Source organism: Macaca mulatta, chromosome 16 (assembly GCF_049350105.2).
Source record: "Macaca mulatta isolate MMU2019108-1 chromosome 16, T2T-MMU8v2.0, whole genome shotgun sequence".
Classification (NCBI taxonomy): Eukaryota; Metazoa; Chordata; class Mammalia; order Primates; family Cercopithecidae; genus Macaca; species Macaca mulatta.
This window is the reverse complement of record NC_133421.1, coordinates 61,405,236-61,422,290: the sequence shown is the minus strand read 5'-3', so window position 1 is coordinate 61,422,290 and position 17,055 is coordinate 61,405,236. Positions and strand designations below refer to the sequence as shown.

At 53.8% G+C, this 17,055-nt stretch overlaps 3 protein-coding genes and 1 long non-coding RNA gene across 12 annotated transcripts in view; 1 reads left to right on the top strand and 3 right to left on the bottom strand.

Annotated features, from left to right (window-relative positions):
* HOXB3 (homeobox B3) overlaps positions 1–1,582 on the bottom strand; it is a 41,393-nt gene extending 39,811 nt beyond the window's left edge. For 3 of the 6 annotated variants that reach the window (XM_077971327.1, XM_077971314.1, XM_077971309.1), the window contains exon 1: positions 1,453–1,582. Coding sequence is in view for 2 of the 6 variants with exons in the window: in XM_077971320.1 (XP_077827446.1) it covers positions 1,453–1,547 (95 nt within the window). In the remaining 4 variants the exon portion in view is untranslated. The remainder of the gene's footprint in view (positions 1–1,452) is intronic. The other 3 variants (XM_028836403.2, XM_077971320.1, XM_077971317.1) reach the window with 1 other exon arrangement.
* Positions 1,583–1,729: 147 nt separating this feature from the next.
* Positions 1,730–13,622, top strand: LOC106994015 (uncharacterized). Of its 2 annotated transcripts, none has more exons than XR_001440403.3 (3): positions 1,730–1,917; positions 11,740–11,839; positions 13,360–13,622. It is a non-coding gene; the product is annotated as an uncharacterized LOC106994015 (long non-coding RNA). The 2 variants fall into 2 exon arrangements; XR_013406599.1 differs by lacking the exon at positions 1,730–1,917 and adding an exon at positions 3,568–3,705.
* HOXB5 (homeobox B5) lies at positions 2,584–6,699 on the bottom strand. The gene is made up of 2 exons (XM_001088160.4): positions 4,460–6,699; positions 2,584–3,797 (listed from the first exon to the last, which is right to left on the bottom strand). The coding sequence occupies exons 1-2, from the start codon at positions 5,019–5,021 to the stop codon at positions 3,550–3,552; spliced, it is 810 nt and encodes a 269-aa protein (XP_001088160.1). The 5' UTR covers positions 5,022–6,699; the 3' UTR covers positions 2,584–3,549.
* On the bottom strand, positions 7,083–16,515 carry HOXB6 (homeobox B6). 3 transcript variants are annotated; one of them, XM_077971330.1, is made up of 4 exons: positions 16,162–16,515; positions 15,775–15,911; positions 9,028–9,520; positions 7,083–7,975 (listed from the first exon to the last, which is right to left on the bottom strand). In XM_077971330.1, exons 3-4 carry the CDS (start codon positions 9,440–9,442, stop codon positions 7,716–7,718), a joined length of 675 nt encoding a protein of 224 aa, XP_077827456.1. In that variant the 5' UTR covers positions 9,443–9,520; positions 15,775–15,911; positions 16,162–16,515; the 3' UTR covers positions 7,083–7,715. The 3 variants fall into 3 exon arrangements, with proteins under 3 accessions (XP_077827456.1, XP_028692239.1, XP_014974876.1); XM_028836406.2 differs by having other exon boundaries at positions 15,775–16,515; XM_015119390.3 differs by lacking the exon at positions 16,162–16,515 and having other exon boundaries at positions 9,028–9,552; positions 15,775–15,915.
* Between the last annotated feature and the right edge of the window lie 540 nt (positions 16,516–17,055).

The following is a 17,055-nucleotide window of genomic DNA, read 5'->3' as shown; positions in this document are numbered from 1 at the left end:
TGGGAGTCGACCTGTGTCTCCTTTCTAAGGGATACAAATGCCCTCATCATTCTTGGGATGATGTGTCTTCAAACCAGGGTGACTCTGCTTTTAAAGCCTGTTAAGGATCTCCTGTAAGTCAGGCTTGGACAGTGGATAGAGAGCTCAGGGAATAGAGAGTGGCTTCAGGAGAAAGAGGAGAGGGGGAGAATTCCAATGTCCCTTAATGGGAGAAAGGGAGTCTTATGACCCCATCCTTGTCCCAAAGATCAGAAGCCCCTCGAGGTGCCACATATCCAATCCCAGAAACTACCTATGGCAGTTGGTGAGGTGAATCAAGGGATGGCAGGCTGGTGAAAGCAGGAGTGACAGGGTAGTTAGCCCCATAGGTCTTAAATTGGAGGGGGATCAATTTGGTGGGGAAGAGGCCTCTGACTTTTAGAAGGGTGACTTTTCCCTAGAAAATAACAGAACCCCTGGGGATAAAATCCTGAAGTCTCTCTGGTTTATGGTGCCACAAAACAAAGGGGCCTTTGAGGGTGTGCCCGGAAGAGAAGAGGGAAAAAGAGCACCTTTCCTATTTTCTCTTCCAGCTCCTGAACCTATTTCCTCCTGACAGTTGAGGGATTTGTATTCTTGAGCTAATTTTATTTATGGAGGGCATGCCAGAGTTCTACTTAAACACCTAACACCTCTAGGCAAGAGAAGAAGCTCTTCCCTTCCCCCACTCCTGGTTCAGGAATTAGGTTTTGAACTGGGGGGATTGCCCACTCTGTCCGCTCCGTAGTCTGACTTCAGGATCCTACTTTGAGGCAAGGAGAAAGATTAGCTTGAGACCAACAGGCTGAAGGTGGAAGCAAAAGCAGCACTGTGCTCCCCATCCCAGAGAAGCCTGATGAAGCCAAAGATAACTGGAGGGACCCCTTTTTATGGGCTTCAAAGATCTGAAAGCCAGAGAGCATCCCAGAGCAAGGCAGCCCACAGCAGCCACCTACCCGGTGCTTTTTCTCAGCTCACATGTATCCGGATAAAAGTGCCCAGAGGTGCACCCCCCCACACCTCTGACAAATGAATGTCATAAAGTTTCTTTACTGAGGGTGGGGAAATAGCTGTCTGAAGATATCCAGCAGTGAAGTGGCCCCCCACAACGGCCCCTTCTTTCAGCAATACACACCCCTCCTTCTTGGTCCCTAAATTTCCACTGGCACTGAGGGAGTATGAATCCCCTACACAAACCCTTTTCCCCACAAAGTCAGACACTCCTGCTAGTAAAAATCAGGCACCCCCGACCCATGAGGCCTTATGAAACTGAGAGCACTCATTTCAGGCACACAGTCCCTTAGAACTGGGTGCATAAAACAGGCTAAATTTCCCCCACATCACCCCACAGCCCCAGCTGGAAACAAGTTTTCTTCCCCCAGTCCCAAGTCCCAGAATTGCAAGGGGTAAAAGCGAAAACTGAAAGCGACTTACTGTGGGAATGCTGGCCTGGGCCGCTGCTGCCTTCTGGGCTGGTCCGGCTGCTCCAGGCTGGAAGAGTGCTCACCTACTTCTGCCCCCTTCCCCATCACAGCGAGCAGTTAAAGTGTCACTTAACATTCTGGAGAATGTGAAATATACTGCGCGGTGTCAACTCCCCAAAACCATAAAACTAACTTTATGGACCTCACGTGACTTTCTCGAGCCAGTGAGGGGTATCTGTCTGACTTCTCGGCGATTTTTACGATCTAACTTCGAGATAAAACCCCTATCCATTTGACATCTAAATGTCATAGCGACTTTTGGGATAGTTTGCTATCGACAAAGGGGGACAAAGTCAAGGGGTGAAGGGAAAGGAGGGCCAAGTAGAGCCTCCACGACCCTCGGCTGCCTCCTCACCAGCTCCCCCTCCCCCCAAGTCCAGTAAGAAGTTGGGCCAAGCTGGAAGGGATTGACCGGGTAAGTGTCCAGACTTGACTCTTGCGATCAGGGTGGAGGCTGACTTGGATGGAGGTGGACTGGGCCCTGGCCCTGGGCCAGGCTGAAGGGGGAACCAGGGGTCTTTCTGAAAGGACTCTAACTCCTAATCAAGAGGGAAGATCAGTTGGACCCTTGGAGAGAAGGAGCCCTTGATAAGGGTAGGGAAGGCTGAGGATGAGAGAAATCCTTTGAAATCCAACTGATTTTTTTTTTTTTTTTTTTGCTTTAGTTGGTGGCAGAGCTGAATTGGGACTTGCAGTAGGAGACAGGGGGCTGGGCAGGCCTCTACCACTCCCAAAAGGCTAGGAGCCTCCTGCTGAGGACTTAGGCCCAAATTACTTTCCCAGAAGAGTTTTCCAGAGGCTTCCTTGGCCAGCTAATGGAAGACCAGGATGGAGTCTAGTTCAGCCTTTCCCCTGCCCCAGCCCCACATAGGGTTTCTGGGCCTTGGAGTTCCCCAGGCACAAAGGTCTGTTCTCTAGCCCGGGTACTGTTGACCAAGCCAGGGACTTACATGGCTGAGAAGAGCTGTTGGGGAGCAGCCTACTTTTTCTTCCCTGCACCCCAGATCCATTGAGAATGGTGCAGGGTGTGCCTGGGATGGAAGAGGCAGACCCCTCGGAGAAAAGACAAGTGGAAGGGCAATGGAGTGGGGGAAACATTTATTTGACTTCCAGGAAAGCTACAAACAAATACCAAAAGCGAATCACTGAGACAGGCCCCGCAAAGACAGATTTCACATGTAGCACAGCATCCACTCGCTCACTACAAATGGTCTTGGAAGCAAAATGGGTAAGGGAGAGATGGGTCTGACCCAGACTATCCCCATATTTACAAGCTTTGGGCCCTCTAGCCAGACCCATAGATTCACAGAGAAATACACAAGACATTTTGCACTGAGGATCATTTTTGTTTCCGTATACTCCCAGACCAGGCCTTGCGGGGCCTACTCAGGCAGCAGGAACTTAAATCTCACTATCTTTTTTCTTTTTTCTCAATATCATCCCTTTGGTCCTCCCTAGCCCCTTCCCACCCTAGGACCAAGCCCCTAGGAGACTTGGGCCTGGGGAGTGGAGAGAGAGGAGGAGGAGAATGAAAAGAGACTCCATCTCCGAGGCCAGCTCAGCTTGGCCCCACTGCGGCACTACCCCACCTCAACTGCTGCCCCTTGCAGAAGTTTCCAGCTGAAACTCAAAATACAGCGATCATCTTTTTATAAATAAGTTAGAACACAGATGGGGAGGGGAGAGTTCACATTAAACATGCGAATTTCTTTTTTTTTTTTTTTTTTTTTCCTGGGGGAAGGACTGCAATCACAGACACAAACATTCAGAAACGCTGGCGGATTTGGGGCAAGCAGAAGGGAGTTGGGAGCATGGAAGGAAAATAATAATTATTATTATTATTAACAATAATAACAAGATAACCAGTCCAGGAGAGAGGGCGCCACAGGAAGACCTAAGACCAAACGAAATATCGTAACACAAGGCCGGGGCGAGGCAGGCTTGTGGGAACCGGTCCCCAGCGGGCGGCGGCAGCGCGGGGAGGATTGGAGGGGCCAGGGCTGGGGGTGGCATGGGCTCTTGGGCCGCTGGGCTCCTCTGGGCGGGCTCAGGGCTGGAAGGCGCTGCCGGCTGTAGCCAGGCTCATACTTTTCAGTTTGTTGTCCTTCTTCCACTTCATGCGCCGGTTCTGGAACCAGATCTTGATCTGGCGCTCGGACAGGCAGAGTGCGTGGGCGATCTCGATGCGCCGTCGCCGGGTCAGGTAGCGGTTGAAGTGGAACTCCTTTTCCAGCTCCAGGGTCTGGTAGCGGGTATACGCGGTCCGGGCCCTTTTCCCGTCCGGCCCGGTCATATCTGGAGCAGACAGAGGAAAGCCGCAAGGCAACGTTATTCCGGTTAAGGGAGGGGGCACTGGGTGGGAGGGGGCGGGGGAGCAGGACCCAGGCGTCCAGGCACCCAGCTCACCACAGCTCCAATCTTCTCTACTCCAGATGCCCACATTCAAGCTCGATTTCTGCACCCCTTTCTCCTGCATCTCCCACTTCTGCCGGCAGCTAGTGCGCCCGGCTTTGTCTTTTGCTCGCTCCTAGTGCCTCACCCTTGGCTGGGCTCAGGCGGCCGCTCGCCCCGGGAGGGAGGAGAGCGGTTGCACTTTTGCCCTGGAAAGCTCCTTTTACTGCTCACCCCTTCTTTGCTAGCGGTAGTCTCAAAATTTCAGGGGTAAGCAGGACCCTTCCCCACATTACATGAACCCCATCCTTTATTCTAAAGCTGGTACAGCTGCGCTAATAAAAACCTAAGCCGAAGCTGAAACAAATTATTAAAAATACCCCCCTCTAACAGAGAGACCCTGTTTGGCTCTGTCTACCAAGCTATGAGGCCCCTCTTAGAGACTTCTCCCCCTTGGAAAAATGAATCCATATTTAGGGTAAAGCCAAGCTCTCCTTGTTCCCCCCATCCCACCCCAAAACGCAGAGAAGGAAAGCTGAGAATACAAAAAAGAGAGAGAGAATTACCATGGCTGATGTGAAGCTTCCTCATCCAGGGGAATATCTGCGGAGTCTGCCCCTCGGGCGCGGCTGTGGAGGTGGCCATGGGCTCTGGCTGTGCCCGAGCTAGGCTGGGGCTGCTTAGCTGGCTCGCCGCTTCCTCAGGCTCCGAGGACGCACTGGCCTCGTCTATTTCGGTGAAATTGGCGCTGGAACTGGCTGGGGTCGCCTGGTCGGAGGGGGACGAAGCAGAGGGCTTGGCGCCGTGGCTGTCGCCGTTGGTGCAGGGCAGGGACTCGGGCGAGGACAGGGAGCAGCTCGAAGCCGCTTGCCTGAAGCGGGGCTCCTGGGCGGGCGCGGGGAAGGCGCGCGAGCTCTCGCCCACCGCCCCAAAGTGGCTGGAGGAGGCCGAGGAGCGGTTGACGCTGAGGTCCATCCCATTGTAATTGTAGCCGTAAGAGCCGGTGTGCATGGCAGCGGGATCCCTGTAAGAGCCGCTCAGAGAGCTGCCACTGCCATAATTTAGCAACTGATAGTCCGGGCCATTTGGATAACGCCCCGAGAAGGAGTTTACAAAGTACGAGCTCATTTGGGTGATTTTGGAGGGCTTGATTTGTGGATCGTGGTCGTTATAACCCTGTGCTTCACGATTTATGATGTATTAATGAATTATAGCGATGCACTGTACTTCGTTTTGCTATGTATGCGGCCAAATATGGGGGGGGTTGGAAGGGGGGTGGGGGGGCGTTAGGGAATCACGTGCTTTTGTTGACCAGTCGTAAATTCTCGCTGATGACCTCAAGAGGTAATTCATGCTCTATGGTTACAAATAATGACGATCCGAGAATCGTTAGGGCCGATTCAATGCGAGCCTCCGAGAGAGGGGGAAAAAGGAGAAGGGGGAGAAACAGGGAGAAGGTTGGCGTTGGCCTCTGAGCAGAGCGCGCCACCTCCCGGCGATCGATGGGAGCGCGGGCGGGAGACCGCCATGGCGGCAGAGGCTGCCTTCCTGCCGGCTCCCTGCAGCCGCCGGGAGAGAAAGAAACCCGGCCAAGGCTCAGCCACAGGGTTGAGCCTTTTCGAGCAGGGGTTGGGCTTTTTACCCACTTTCTTGTGGGTGGGGTTAGCCTCTCTATTTGGTTCCTTCTCCCTACATCATCACTGTCGTTATTATTTTAACTTTGGATGAGAAGATCAAAGATTGAGTTGCTTTTCCCTTTCTTGGGCTTTGCAAGTCTCCGAGTTGGAGGCGGAAATGGGGGAAGGGTTGGAAGTTGTGTGTGAAAAACAATTATTGCAACGGGTTTTCCCCGGGAGCTTAGCCCTGCCTGCATGCTGGTGGGGCTGCTGTTGCCGGTCCACAGCCACCAGGCCGAGCCGGCAGGACTGGGCGGGAGGCTTGAAAAACAAGCAGGAGAAGCGCTCACTTCTCCTGGGCCACTTGGAAGTTCGAAATCCCCTTCCTGACCTCCTTGGTGGTCCTTAACCCAGGCGTGGGAAGTGACAGAGCAGGACAGGGACCCCAGAAGCCGAACACAGCTGGGGCTAAGTGGCCTAGTTGCCGAAAAGACCGCAGCGGCCACCGCGTCTGCTGCTTGGGTTTGAGTAGTAACATGTGTCTGAGAGTTTGTAAAGCGGAGCCCCTTCCCCTCGTCCTACGCTATTGCATTCGGAGGCCCCACTCCAGGCCCCTCACTCGCAGCTGGGCAGTTTGAGAATTTGCCTGGTGTCAGCCGCCTTCCCGGAAAAGGGGTTCCAAGGACCCGCATGCTTTGCTGAGCACCCTGGGCGGCCAGAGACCGCCCGCAGCTGGTCCCCTATTAGAAGGGGATTATTTTCTTTAAAAATAATAAAGGAAGCCAGAGGGCGGAGGAATAAAGGAAAACAGTGGCCGCAACTTGCCCTCTGGGTGCCGGTGCAAGCAGAGAGAGAATGGGCCATTCCCGGTTGAGAGGATGACACTAAATGCCCCATCACCTGGCCTCCTGCCCTGGGGTCTCCAAGGAGCAAGGGAAAGTTGTGCCCTTCGGCCTGTGCCTGGCTGGTGGCTTTACATTCCCCTGCTTGAGGCTGATCTCCTACTTGAGGCTGACCTCCTATTTGAGGTGGGAAGGGGCACCTGGAGCCTTCAGCTACAGGGCGAGAGATACCCAGTGGCCCCGTTTTTTAGTCTCCGGAGCCACAGGCCAGGAGCGGAGGGCCAAGGCTGGCAAAAAAACCTGGCCATGTGGACGGGCCAAAGGCCAGGGGTCTCTGCGAAGGTGAGCACAGAAAAGTGCTGCAGAGGCCCCCAGACTCGATGGCTCCGTCTCCGCAAGAGAGCTTTAGGGGCCTCAGTGGCTCCCTTAGTGCTGTGGACACAGGAGGAGAGGCTAGAGAATGAGAGGGAAACAGCCCCTCTCCATCCCCCAAGTCTGCACGGGGAGAGGCGGCTGTGAGCCTCAGCACCAGGGAAACGCAGCGCTGGGGCCTGGGCAGGACTGATCGCTCCAGCCTTTATCTCAGCTGTAACTTCCCAGTCGAACAGGGCTCGCTTCAGCGGGCCAGGGCTCTCGCTTTTGCTGAAGAATTCTGGCTCAAGACAGATGGAGAGGCTGGGGGTTGAGGGGAGAGTGAAAAACGGCAGGGGAGGATCGGAGGTGACCCAGCGTCGAGTTTTCACATCTTTATTATTGTTATTATTATTATTATCATCATCATCGAAGTATTTCACGTCCCGAGCTAAGACAAGACTACAAACACAACACATAGAAAATTAATAAAATAGAACTTTGTTTTCTTCTGAGGCTCCTCTTCTTACTTCTAGGTAGTATGTGCTCCTTCCAGTGGCTTTGGGGAGGGGGTGGGAGAGACAACAGGTCTGGGATCAGGGAGTCTTCAAGGCCTCCGCTGAGGGGACAGCGAATCTACCATTGAACCGTGCATGGGGGACATGGACGAAATGAGACGCGACAGGGACAAGAGCATTTTGCTCTGCTTCCAGGAAACATCAAGTGAGTCCGATCCTCATTTCTCACCAGGAAGCCTGATCAGGCTGAGGCGAGTTCCTCGGGAAGGAAGGGCGCGCAGGGTGCTGGGTGGGCTCGAGTAGTGAGGCCTCAGAGCACCCACCGGGAGCTGTGCGGGCGGGGGCGTCCAGGAGAGAGCTGGACCTCGCCTGTCGTGCGCTGGAGAGCAGGTCTCCTGGCTCCCCCACCCGAGAGCCTTCCTTCCCGGGTCTCTCCGACCCTCTCGGCTCCCCACAGGCCTTTCCCCTCGCGTCCTCCCTCCCTTTCCAGCACCTTCACTCGGCCGGTTTTTCTTCCTCCTCCTCGGCACTGAGCTGAGACGCGCTGAGCAGTTTGCTCTCCTTTTTCCACTTCATGCGTCGGTTCTGGAACCATATCTTGATCTGCCGCTCAGTCAGGCACAGGGCGTGCGCGATCTCGATGCGCCGCCGCCGCGTCAGGTAGCGATTGTAGTGAAACTCCTTCTCCAGCTCCAGCGTCTGGTAACGCGTGTATGTCTGGCGGCCTCGCCGGCCACTGGGCCCAAAGGAGGAACCTGTTACGCAGAGTGGAGATGCTGAGGCCTGGGGTCACCGGGCCCAGGGCCCCCTCCCCTAGTCGACCCTCGAACACAGACTCCAGCCAGTACAGGGATACCCTCCACTCTGCCGGTTCCCTTCCCCCCTTTCGCACTCCTCCAGCGCCCCCTCCAGATTCCCTCCTGGTCTCCTAGGCCTGTGCCGTCAGTCTAGATGGGGGAGGGGAGGAGCAGTTTGAACTCCCACCTGAGCCTGGGGGGAGGGGCTGGTCAGGTGTGTCTCTTCCTAGTTGCATCTTGTCTTTCCCTGGCTTTCCATCCATCTTTCTCCCCAACCCCCATTCCGCCAACCCAGTGATAAATCCAGGCCCTTAATCCGTAATGACGTAGATCGATCCATAGTCCACATTAACGGCTCCTCACTTTCGAGTCCAGCTAATGGACATCAGTCGGGACTTAAGGCCAACAAATAATCCAACCTGAGACCCCGCGCCTGTTTCTTCCTCTCTCGCTCCGCCTGCTCCCTCTCTCTTCCTTCCCCTTATTCCTCCTCCCTCCTCTGATTACCACTCCTTTCCTGGTGCCTCATCTTGCCCCAGCCCCCCACCCTCAGGGAAACACAGTCCCAGTCAGACTCAACTCTTCCTCTTCAGCGTCACCTCCTACCCCCTTGCATGACGCACTCCGTTTTTAATGGAGCCGTCTTTGGTTGGGGAACCCTACCAGGGCTGGGAGAGGGGGGCTGGGGGCGCAAAGTAAAGCCAAGCCCGTGATTGCGGGCCCCTGCTCCCTTTCCTGTCCTGGAACCCCGGCTCTGGCCAGGGGCCCCAGGAGAGCACACTCGCTCCTCATTACTCCCAGTGCGGCTGAGACTTTGCAAACTTTGTAACTCCTGCCTAATAGGAGACACAGCGAGATCCCGGGCAGGCACCCAATCTTCTTCTATCTTCTAACTGAGATGCCCACCCAGCACCCTGTGGGAGATTGGGGCAGGGGGCGCTCACTAGTTCTGTGTCCCGGGGTGGGGGCCCAGGGGAGTCAGGGCTACGGCGACGGGAAGTCTCACTCACTGTTGCACGAATTCATCCGCTGCATCCACGGATAGACCGGAGTGGAGCACTTCTGCTCTTCTGTCTCGCCGAACACGCTCTTGTCCTGCGCGCAGTCCGACTTCCGCGGCTCGGGGTGGAACGGGGGCGGCTCTTCGGCGCCCGAGAGTGCGCAGGCCGACTCCTTCTCGCGGTAGAAGGCCGGCGCCGGCCCGTAGTCGCAGGGCGCCGCTCGGCCGTAGCCACCGCCCGCCGGCGGGTAATAGGAGGAAGTGGCAAAGCCCTTGTCCTGGCCCGGCCCTGGCCCATAGGGCGCGGGGTAATGCCTCAGCGGGTCCGCATAGCCCGACGAGTAGAGCGGTAGCTGGCCCAGGAAGGACTCCTGCCCGCTGGCCAGAGTGACGGGGAAGGTGGAGTTCACGAAATAGGAACTCATTGGGAGGGGAGGCGCGCGCGGCCGCTGCTGCTCCGCCGGGTTTATGATTTGTTGTGTTTTATAGTCCGAGCGCCGCGCCTATTAGTAGTATATCCGAGATTGGGTTTTAGCTGAGGGGGGATGGCGAGGTGCCAGTGAGGGCCAGAAGGAAATACAACCATCTGATCCAACACTGACCAATGGCAGAGGCAGGAATTGTCAAATAGCACCCAGGAGGAGCGCAGCCCGCACGAGGGACCCGCGCACAAACCTATCAACCTTTTTTTTCCTCCTTCTCCTTCGCCTTTCTCTCTCTCTCTCCCCAACAACACAGCGCGTCCTGTTCCACCTACGTAGGATCTGTGAAACAGGCTCTGTGCCTTTGAGGGAGGAGGGAGCGTTTAGATTGAGACCACCCCACTCCTGGGTGATTAAATAAATATATCTCTCCCCCACCCCACGCAGGATTGGAAAAAGTTAATTGTGTTTTCAGAAAAGTTAACCCCTGCGTTGCTTGGGCCCCTTCTCTCCAGGGAGGGGTGGGTACATGTCTCCGAATCTCCTTGAGAGAGAACTAAAGAAGATTTGTTTCTAGGGTTTTGTGTCGGTAGAAGGTGAGAAGAGTTCTCCGCTAAGACAAGCAAAGAAGAAACACCCTCCTCCCCAGGTTTTGAACATCGTTCTTCCTGTTTATCAGATCTGATCTCTCTCCTCCAAGCCTCGGGTTATTGTTCCTGCTTCTCCACAACCCTTCTGTTCTGAGGGGGCAGGCCAGATCCCACTGCCTAGAAGACCCAGAAGAGGAGGAGCTGGCAGGAGGGACTGAGCCCAAGCTTCCCCTTCTGGCTCTGTGGCTAGACTAGGAGCTTCTTGGAAGGTGGCGATGGGGGCGGCTACCCAAAACATTCTGCCTGGTTCTTGTATGCAGCTTCTCACTCTTGGCAGGGGAAGGGGCACTGGGGAAAGCGACTAACCCTCTTCTCACTTAGCGATATGGAGTGAAGGAGTGAGGGGTATCCCTCAGCCTAGGCGGCTTTATTTGTCTGACCTCTATCCTGCCTGCAACCCTCACACCGGTACCCTCTGCAATCCCAAAAGACTTAAGAATAGCCTGGGCTATAGGATTTTCAGGAATCAAGTATGTCCCTATAAATCTGGGCACAAGGAAGAAATCATTCTTCTTCCAGTTGTGGGCTTCAAACCCTCCTGATAGTTGAGGCAGTCAGAGACCACTGGGAAGAAAGGCACCCTCACTCTTCTTCCAAGTCTCTGTAGGAGCTGCCAGTTCTTTTTGAAATTATTTTTTTCCCAAGACTTGGTTTTTGCTTTAGTTTGATAGTGATAGAAGGGCATTTGCGTTCTCTTGGGGACTCAGCAGGCAGCTTCCAGCCATCAGCCAGCATTCCCTCTCCCTTCTGTCTGTGTCTCAGCATCGCTACAATTCCCTCCCACACCCCATGTTCATATCATCAGCTTTGCTGCCTTACAAATTTGGGTGTGTGAGAGAATGTGTATCTCTGGCTCTTTCATCCAAGGAAAATGAGCATTGAGCCCAGGCTGGGAGACAGGGCCACAGAGCATTTCCAACATTCTAATATGCATACACAGGCCACATAGTGAAGGGTGACAACCTTCACACCTGGGGACAAGAAGGGGCCAGGGCATGGAACAAAGTCAGATGTCAGGCCAGGCTGACCCTCCTCTGCCTTGTCCTTCCTTTGAGCTCCTTTTTCTGGCCAAGTTCTCCACACTGAAGATGGAACAAGACACTAGGGAAGGTGGTAGAGGACTGAGCTTAGATGACCAAGGGTGGGAACTTATTTGGTTGCAACATGGTCTCCAAGGCTCTCTGAACTCAGGGCAACTTCTAGGCTGTACCTTAATGGCAAAATGGCCATCCCTGGATGTCCCTCCAATCACTTCCTAACCTGACTCTATGGGAGTTTTTGATAAGCATTTAAGAAAACAAATTTAAACCCCCTGATCATGAAGAAGGATAAATATTCCAAACCTAGCTACGGTTGGGCTCGCTTCTAGAGAGGACTAGGGGCCATTTGAACAGGGGGAAAAAAAGTGGGAGAGAGGGCTTGCATGCACCTCCCTCCCTGCTGCTGAGGCTGAGCCCTGGGCCTCAGCCTTCCGTGCCTCCTCCTGGCCCAACAATGTCCCCATCCTAGCACTAAATAGTGTGATTTTCTCAGTGGAGTCTGAACAAAATAAGATCTGGTGAGGAAGGGAGCATTTCCCTGTGTCAAAAGCAGGAAAATAATTGCCCTATCTTTAGAATCACAGCCCCCAAATTTACCTCACCTCTGCAGGTTGCTTGTCTGGAGATGGAGCCACTACGGGCAGGGCCTGGGCGCCTGGAGTTGGGCATGAAAGGAAATAGCGCCTCATCGCTCTTATCTAAGCCCAGAGGTATTTATGAGCGTTTATTCGTCTGATCCGTTTGTTTGGGAAAAAGAGCAGGCGGGCAGGGCGGGCCAGAGACCGACTCCTTTCTGGAGCCAGATCCCTACGAATCTGTCTGTGGTTCGGTCCACCGCCCTCTGTCTGTCTCCATGGGGGAATATGTAAATACACAGCGGGCTCAGCCATCCGCCAGTCTGGGGTGTCTCTCCCTGCCTCAACGAGGAAGTGTGTGTTCAGAGAGATGGATAGAAGTGTGTACCAATTCTTGAGTACATAACAGAGGGATTGCACAGATACCCCACAGGCAGGATTTATAATTGTAATTTTCTATGCTGTGAGTCTGCAGTCCTGTGGGCAAGCTAACACATTCCAGCTCCCAGGAAAATGTTTCCTAAGTTGTGTTCAGTTCAGGAGAAAAATTCTTGATAGGTAACCTCAGGAGGGATATTTGCCTCTATGTGTGTGTGTGTGTGTGTGTGTGGTGTGTGTGGGGGGTGCTGAGACATTGTCCAGGCTTCTGATTTCCTCTAAGCTATAAGGCCCTCTCCCTCAGCTCTTTGGGGGTGATGAGCACCTTCCCCCACTACTCCCAACTTTGGCTGGGGTGGGGTGGAATGAAAATAATTCAACTCAATTCTCACCCTGGACTCTGTTTCTCTGGGTTTGGGGAACATAAATAAATGTTCCCAGGGGTACTGAGTGATCACTCCCATAGGTTGAGGAAGGCTCTTTAGATGAGACACTTTGCCCTAAAATTGGTCCGTCCAAATCAAAGTACAAAGACTTCATTTTCATTATGCAAATGAGCGGCATCCTCTTTGATCTTTAGGGGGAGTGAGCAGTAGCGCTGAGCTCATTCTCCCGGTTTCCTACCCGCACCCAGGGCGCAACCTAAAGGCCCTGAAGTGTTTCAGTACCATGTACCAGCTTGACTTCTCTACATGTCTTTTGGATTGTCCAAAAGTAAAACAATCTCCGAGGGGCCAAGGACCTTCTAGGGCTGGCTCCGTGGGGGCCTCCTATAGAGCACCTCGCTGAGCCGGGCCATATAGCCACCAGAAAGTCACTCTCGCTGCAGAAAAGATGAAAAGAGCTGCTCCAGAGGCACCAAAAGCGGGTGGGGGCCGCAGCCACAGTGTTTGTCCCCAGCACCACCAGGCACCTTAACCTCATCAGCTCCTCTAGCCCTGGGCCAGACTCTGAGAACACCTTGATCTGACTGGCACCGCAGGCAATTTCCTGGAACCCCACCCCCACCCAGGAATGGGACCACAGCACCTTTAAAGGAACTGCCAGAGCTTCCTCCTACGGCTTGAAAGCCCAAGCTAATCAGTAACCCGTGAGACAGGGGCCAATATTCAAACGCTGCAGCAGAGGCGCATAGCCTAGCCCTGGCCACCCCCTCTTGGGAAGGTGGTCGAGTTAAGCTGGTGTGAAGGGTCCAACAGGAACAGAAATTACGACGGTGTGGTTCCTTAATGATTTGGCCCCAGTCCACTACCAAATTTTTCCCAAATCATATTTAGGTCGACTTCGCTTGAAAAGATCGAGAATGGGGGAGGGGATTGACACTCACTTGCAGACATCAACAGTTTCCAGAAAACTCCGTTCAATTCCTTCACCACGAACCCACCAACCAAGGAACTGGCGAGACCCACCAGCCAACCAGGAGAACACAGACCCGGTTTGTCTTTTGACAACCGAGTGGAACTGCCGGGGCCGGCGCCTGCCCTGCGGGTCCCCTCCCTTGGCAGAGAAGAAAACCAAATAAACCTTGAACAGCTTTGGCTTCGGGTGTCTCAAGCTGCCTCATCCTCTCCCGCGCCTTGGTGGGGTGGGGGTGGGGTGGGGATGGCGGTGGGGGTCTTGTCCCTGATCCCTCTACTCTTTGATTCAGGGCCCCTGCCCGCTGGAAGCAGAATTAGACATTCTAAAATATGCCCTAGAGGAAGCCGCTTCCCCTGCCAGCCGCCAGGTTTGGGGCTGGGATGGGCGGAGACTGGGGGAGTGGGAAATTGGGGATGATGGGTGGAGGAGAGACTTCTCTAACCCACACCGGGGAACCAAGATCCAGCTGAGAGCGTCGGCGTGGGCCCGAAATCCCCCGAATCCCGTGGACCCTGCGCGACCGGGTCTCCAGGCGTCGGGGGCACCGCTGGACAGTGTCGCGGGGCTTGCGGCGCCTAAGCCGCTTGTCTCCGAACGGACGGTAGATGGCAGCAAACCGCATAATTTGGGTCACAGCGCACTGTCTAAGGGAGGATTTATAACCCTCCAAGACTACAGGAGAAAAAGACCTTTAGTATGGGTGGGTTTGGGAAATTTTTCCCTTGAGAATAGGCCCCGAGTGCCGTGGGTGCTGGCGGAGAACTCTCGCTACGAAGCCCAGCGGTCCCTCCGGGCTCTCAGGCTGGGCCTGAACCTAGGGCATCTACCTGGGGCCACAGAGCTGCCTCTTTCGTGCCACAAGTGGCCGCGTCGTCCCTCTCCTAGCTTAGGACTGGGATAATAAATATATCCCCACTTCCAAAACGCCCCAGACCCTATAACTCCGGGGCAACCAGAGGCCCGAGGCTGAAAGCCCTGCATCTGGTCTTAAGAAAGAGAAAAGCAATTACATGTTCATGCACACCTAACTAAAAATCACAATCTCTCCTGCCCTGCACAGCCAGCATCACTTATCTCTTGGCTGGAAGCTTCCCCAGAAACTCTCTTACCTCATTTTAAAGTACTTGCCTCAAGGCTGGCACCTACTTCCACCCCACCAGCCACTTTAGGAATCTCTGTCTCCTGCCCAATGGTTCTCTGCCCTCCCCACCCTCTAGAAGGCCTGACTGAGGGATAAAATTGGACACCCGAGGGACGGGACTGTCTGAGCTCGGTGCCAGTTAGCTTTTCAGTTTAGACGCCGCTAGGTCCCATAATTGGATTTTCTTTTTATTTTCTTCTTTCATTTCTTTCTTTTTTATTTTTATTTATAAGCCTAAAACAAAAATGCACTTAATGGCTTCTTCACAATCACCACGTCTGGACCCAGGAAAGTTTGAAATGTTATCATATCAGACATACACATGGCAATTTTTTCCTCCATCGAAATCCACACATCCCATACCAATACAACGCAAGTAATAGAATCAATATCGTGCAGAAACCAACAGCTGTAACCTACCGCATTAAAACCACAAAACTGTCTCCCTGCAGAGCGAGGCTCCCTCCTGCGGGAGTGGCGAGATACTTGGGCATTCTCGGGCAGGCTTCCTGGTGGGTGTGTGTGGGGGGGTCTCTCTCGTTTTTGGTGTCTCCACCCACAGCCCTTTAATTTCAAAAATGTCTCCGAAGGGAGATAGTGAACATTTCTCTGTGAATTGTCTTTTCTGTGTTTCTCTAGCCGTTTCCTCTCCCTCGCCGGCCTCGGCGGAGATTCCAGGCCCTATAGAGACCAGGACGTCCCTTAACGCCACCGCCCCACATGCCAATGCTTCTGGGAACCCAGCGATATCCGCACCAGGCAAGATAACTGCGCGGAGGCAATAGCCAGAGGCCGGGACAAGGGAGGGATGGCAGGAGGGGGAGGGGGCAAGCCCACGGGGGCCATAACGACTGGCTTCTTTAGGTGCCACTGAAGTCCAGATACACCCCCATCCTCTCTTTCGCTGCCCCCTTGCTTGAGTCTCTCCTCCAAGCTTAAGAAGGCGACTTAGAGCTGATCTCCTGGCCCTCTTTTGATTCCTCTTCCCGCTTTCCCTGCCTTGGCTCCCCCTCCAGGAAGCAGCCACCCCTCTCTCCACCACCGAATTTCCTGGGAAGCTTTTCCCTGCAGCGCCCAGAGATGGGGTTCAGCCCCGTCTTGGAGCGGGGGAGGAGGGAGAAAAACCCAAGCCCCACCCCCCCACACACAAAAGCGATGCAAAAGAACAAGAAAATTGTAGAATCTCCCTTACCTTTGCAGACCTTGGGATTTTTTTCCCCCTCCGGATTGAAAGGAATGGGTAGGGAGGAAAGAAGGAGTATTCAGTTTCTTCTTCAGCTTCCAGATAATATTGTCCCAACGTGAGAGCCGTTGCCTCCCCTTCTCTGACTTGGGAGAGAGGGTGTTTCATTTTTCTGACATTTGCATAGAAAACGGAGTAAGTTCTGGCTTTGAAAAATAGTATCGTGCTGCGGTCCTGGGCAGATTGTCCATTTACCTTCCATGGTGACTAAAATCCCAGATCAGTGAGAAAATTAACTTAGGAATCAAAATTATTTTTGGTTCTCTCTTTGTGTAATTCCCACCCCTCCTTCTCTCCCTCTCCCTCTTGCGCGCTCTCTCTCTCTTTTCTCCTCACCCCCCTCTCTCGTCCTCTCTCTCTTTTGCTGTATCGAGCTGATACTGAAGTATAAAAATATCAAGAGGCTGGAGCCCTGAAGGACGACAGTGCTCCGACCTAGGTGTGGTGTCCAAAAGAATGCTGCATTATAACCACCAGGGAAATGATAAAAAGTTCATGTTCACGATCGCCCGGCCACATGACCGGCGCCGGCCAATCGCTGGATTCAACCACTCATAAACTTCTATCACAAAGTTGTAAATTTTCATAAAACAACAAGGAATTTATTGCATTTCTTCATGGCTGCTCCACCAGCAACCCTTTTCTCGGTCGCCATCTTCTTTTCTTCTCCTTCTCTCTTTTTGGGGAAACCCCAATCTGAGAAGGGGTGAGATTTGGGGGGGCAGGGAATCAGAGTGGAGAAGCCATAACCGTACAGCTGGGAAGGGGGTTCTTTTCCGAACCTCCCTATTTTCCACAGAAGCTCTGCTCCCTCTTCGAGTAAAAGTCTACCCCAAATCCTCTGCATAGGGACTGTTCTGAGACAATTTTGGGGTGAGGCAGGAGCAGGAGCCGGTGCCTAGAGTAGACACCTTCATAAGGGCAAAATGAAAGATTCAGTGTCCCCTTTCCCCCTCTGAACTGGCCCCCTCATTGCTAGCCCTGTAGATGGCAGGACCCCCACCTGTGAGGTTTGCGGCATTGCAGGCATGGGGGCCTTAAATCCCCTAGGGCTTAGTGTTTGCCCCAGAAGGAGAAGTGGCCTGGATGGGGGCCAAGGCAGATAGTCAGATTCTCCCCTCCGCAACCCAGAAACTGGGGGAGGGTAAACCCGGATCCTGGCTTCTCCCGCCCAAATGCAGCCAAGTCCAGGTTCCCTTTGACAGCCCATGCGCTCTCCAGGGCGGTACG

Coding starts and splice junctions, on each gene's coding strand:
- HOXB5 (XM_001088160.4), bottom strand. CDS start 5,021: ATGAGCTCGTACTTTGTAAACTCCTTCTCGGGGCGTTATCCAAATGGC. Junction 3,798..4,459: donor GAAGCTTCACATCAGCCATG/GTAATTCTCTCT, acceptor TGTCTGCTCCAG/ATATGACCGGGCCGGACGGG.
- HOXB6 (XM_028836406.2), bottom strand. CDS start 15,933: ATGAAACACCCTCTCTCCCAAGTCAGAGAAGGGGAGGCAACGGCTCTC. Junction 9,521..15,774: donor AAATCCCAAGGTCTGCAAAG/GTAAGGGAGATT, acceptor TACTACTAATAG/GCGCGGCGCTCGGACTATAA. Junction 7,976..9,027: donor GCGGATGAATTCGTGCAACA/GTGAGTGAGACT, acceptor TCTGCGTAACAG/GTTCCTCCTTTGGGCCCAGT.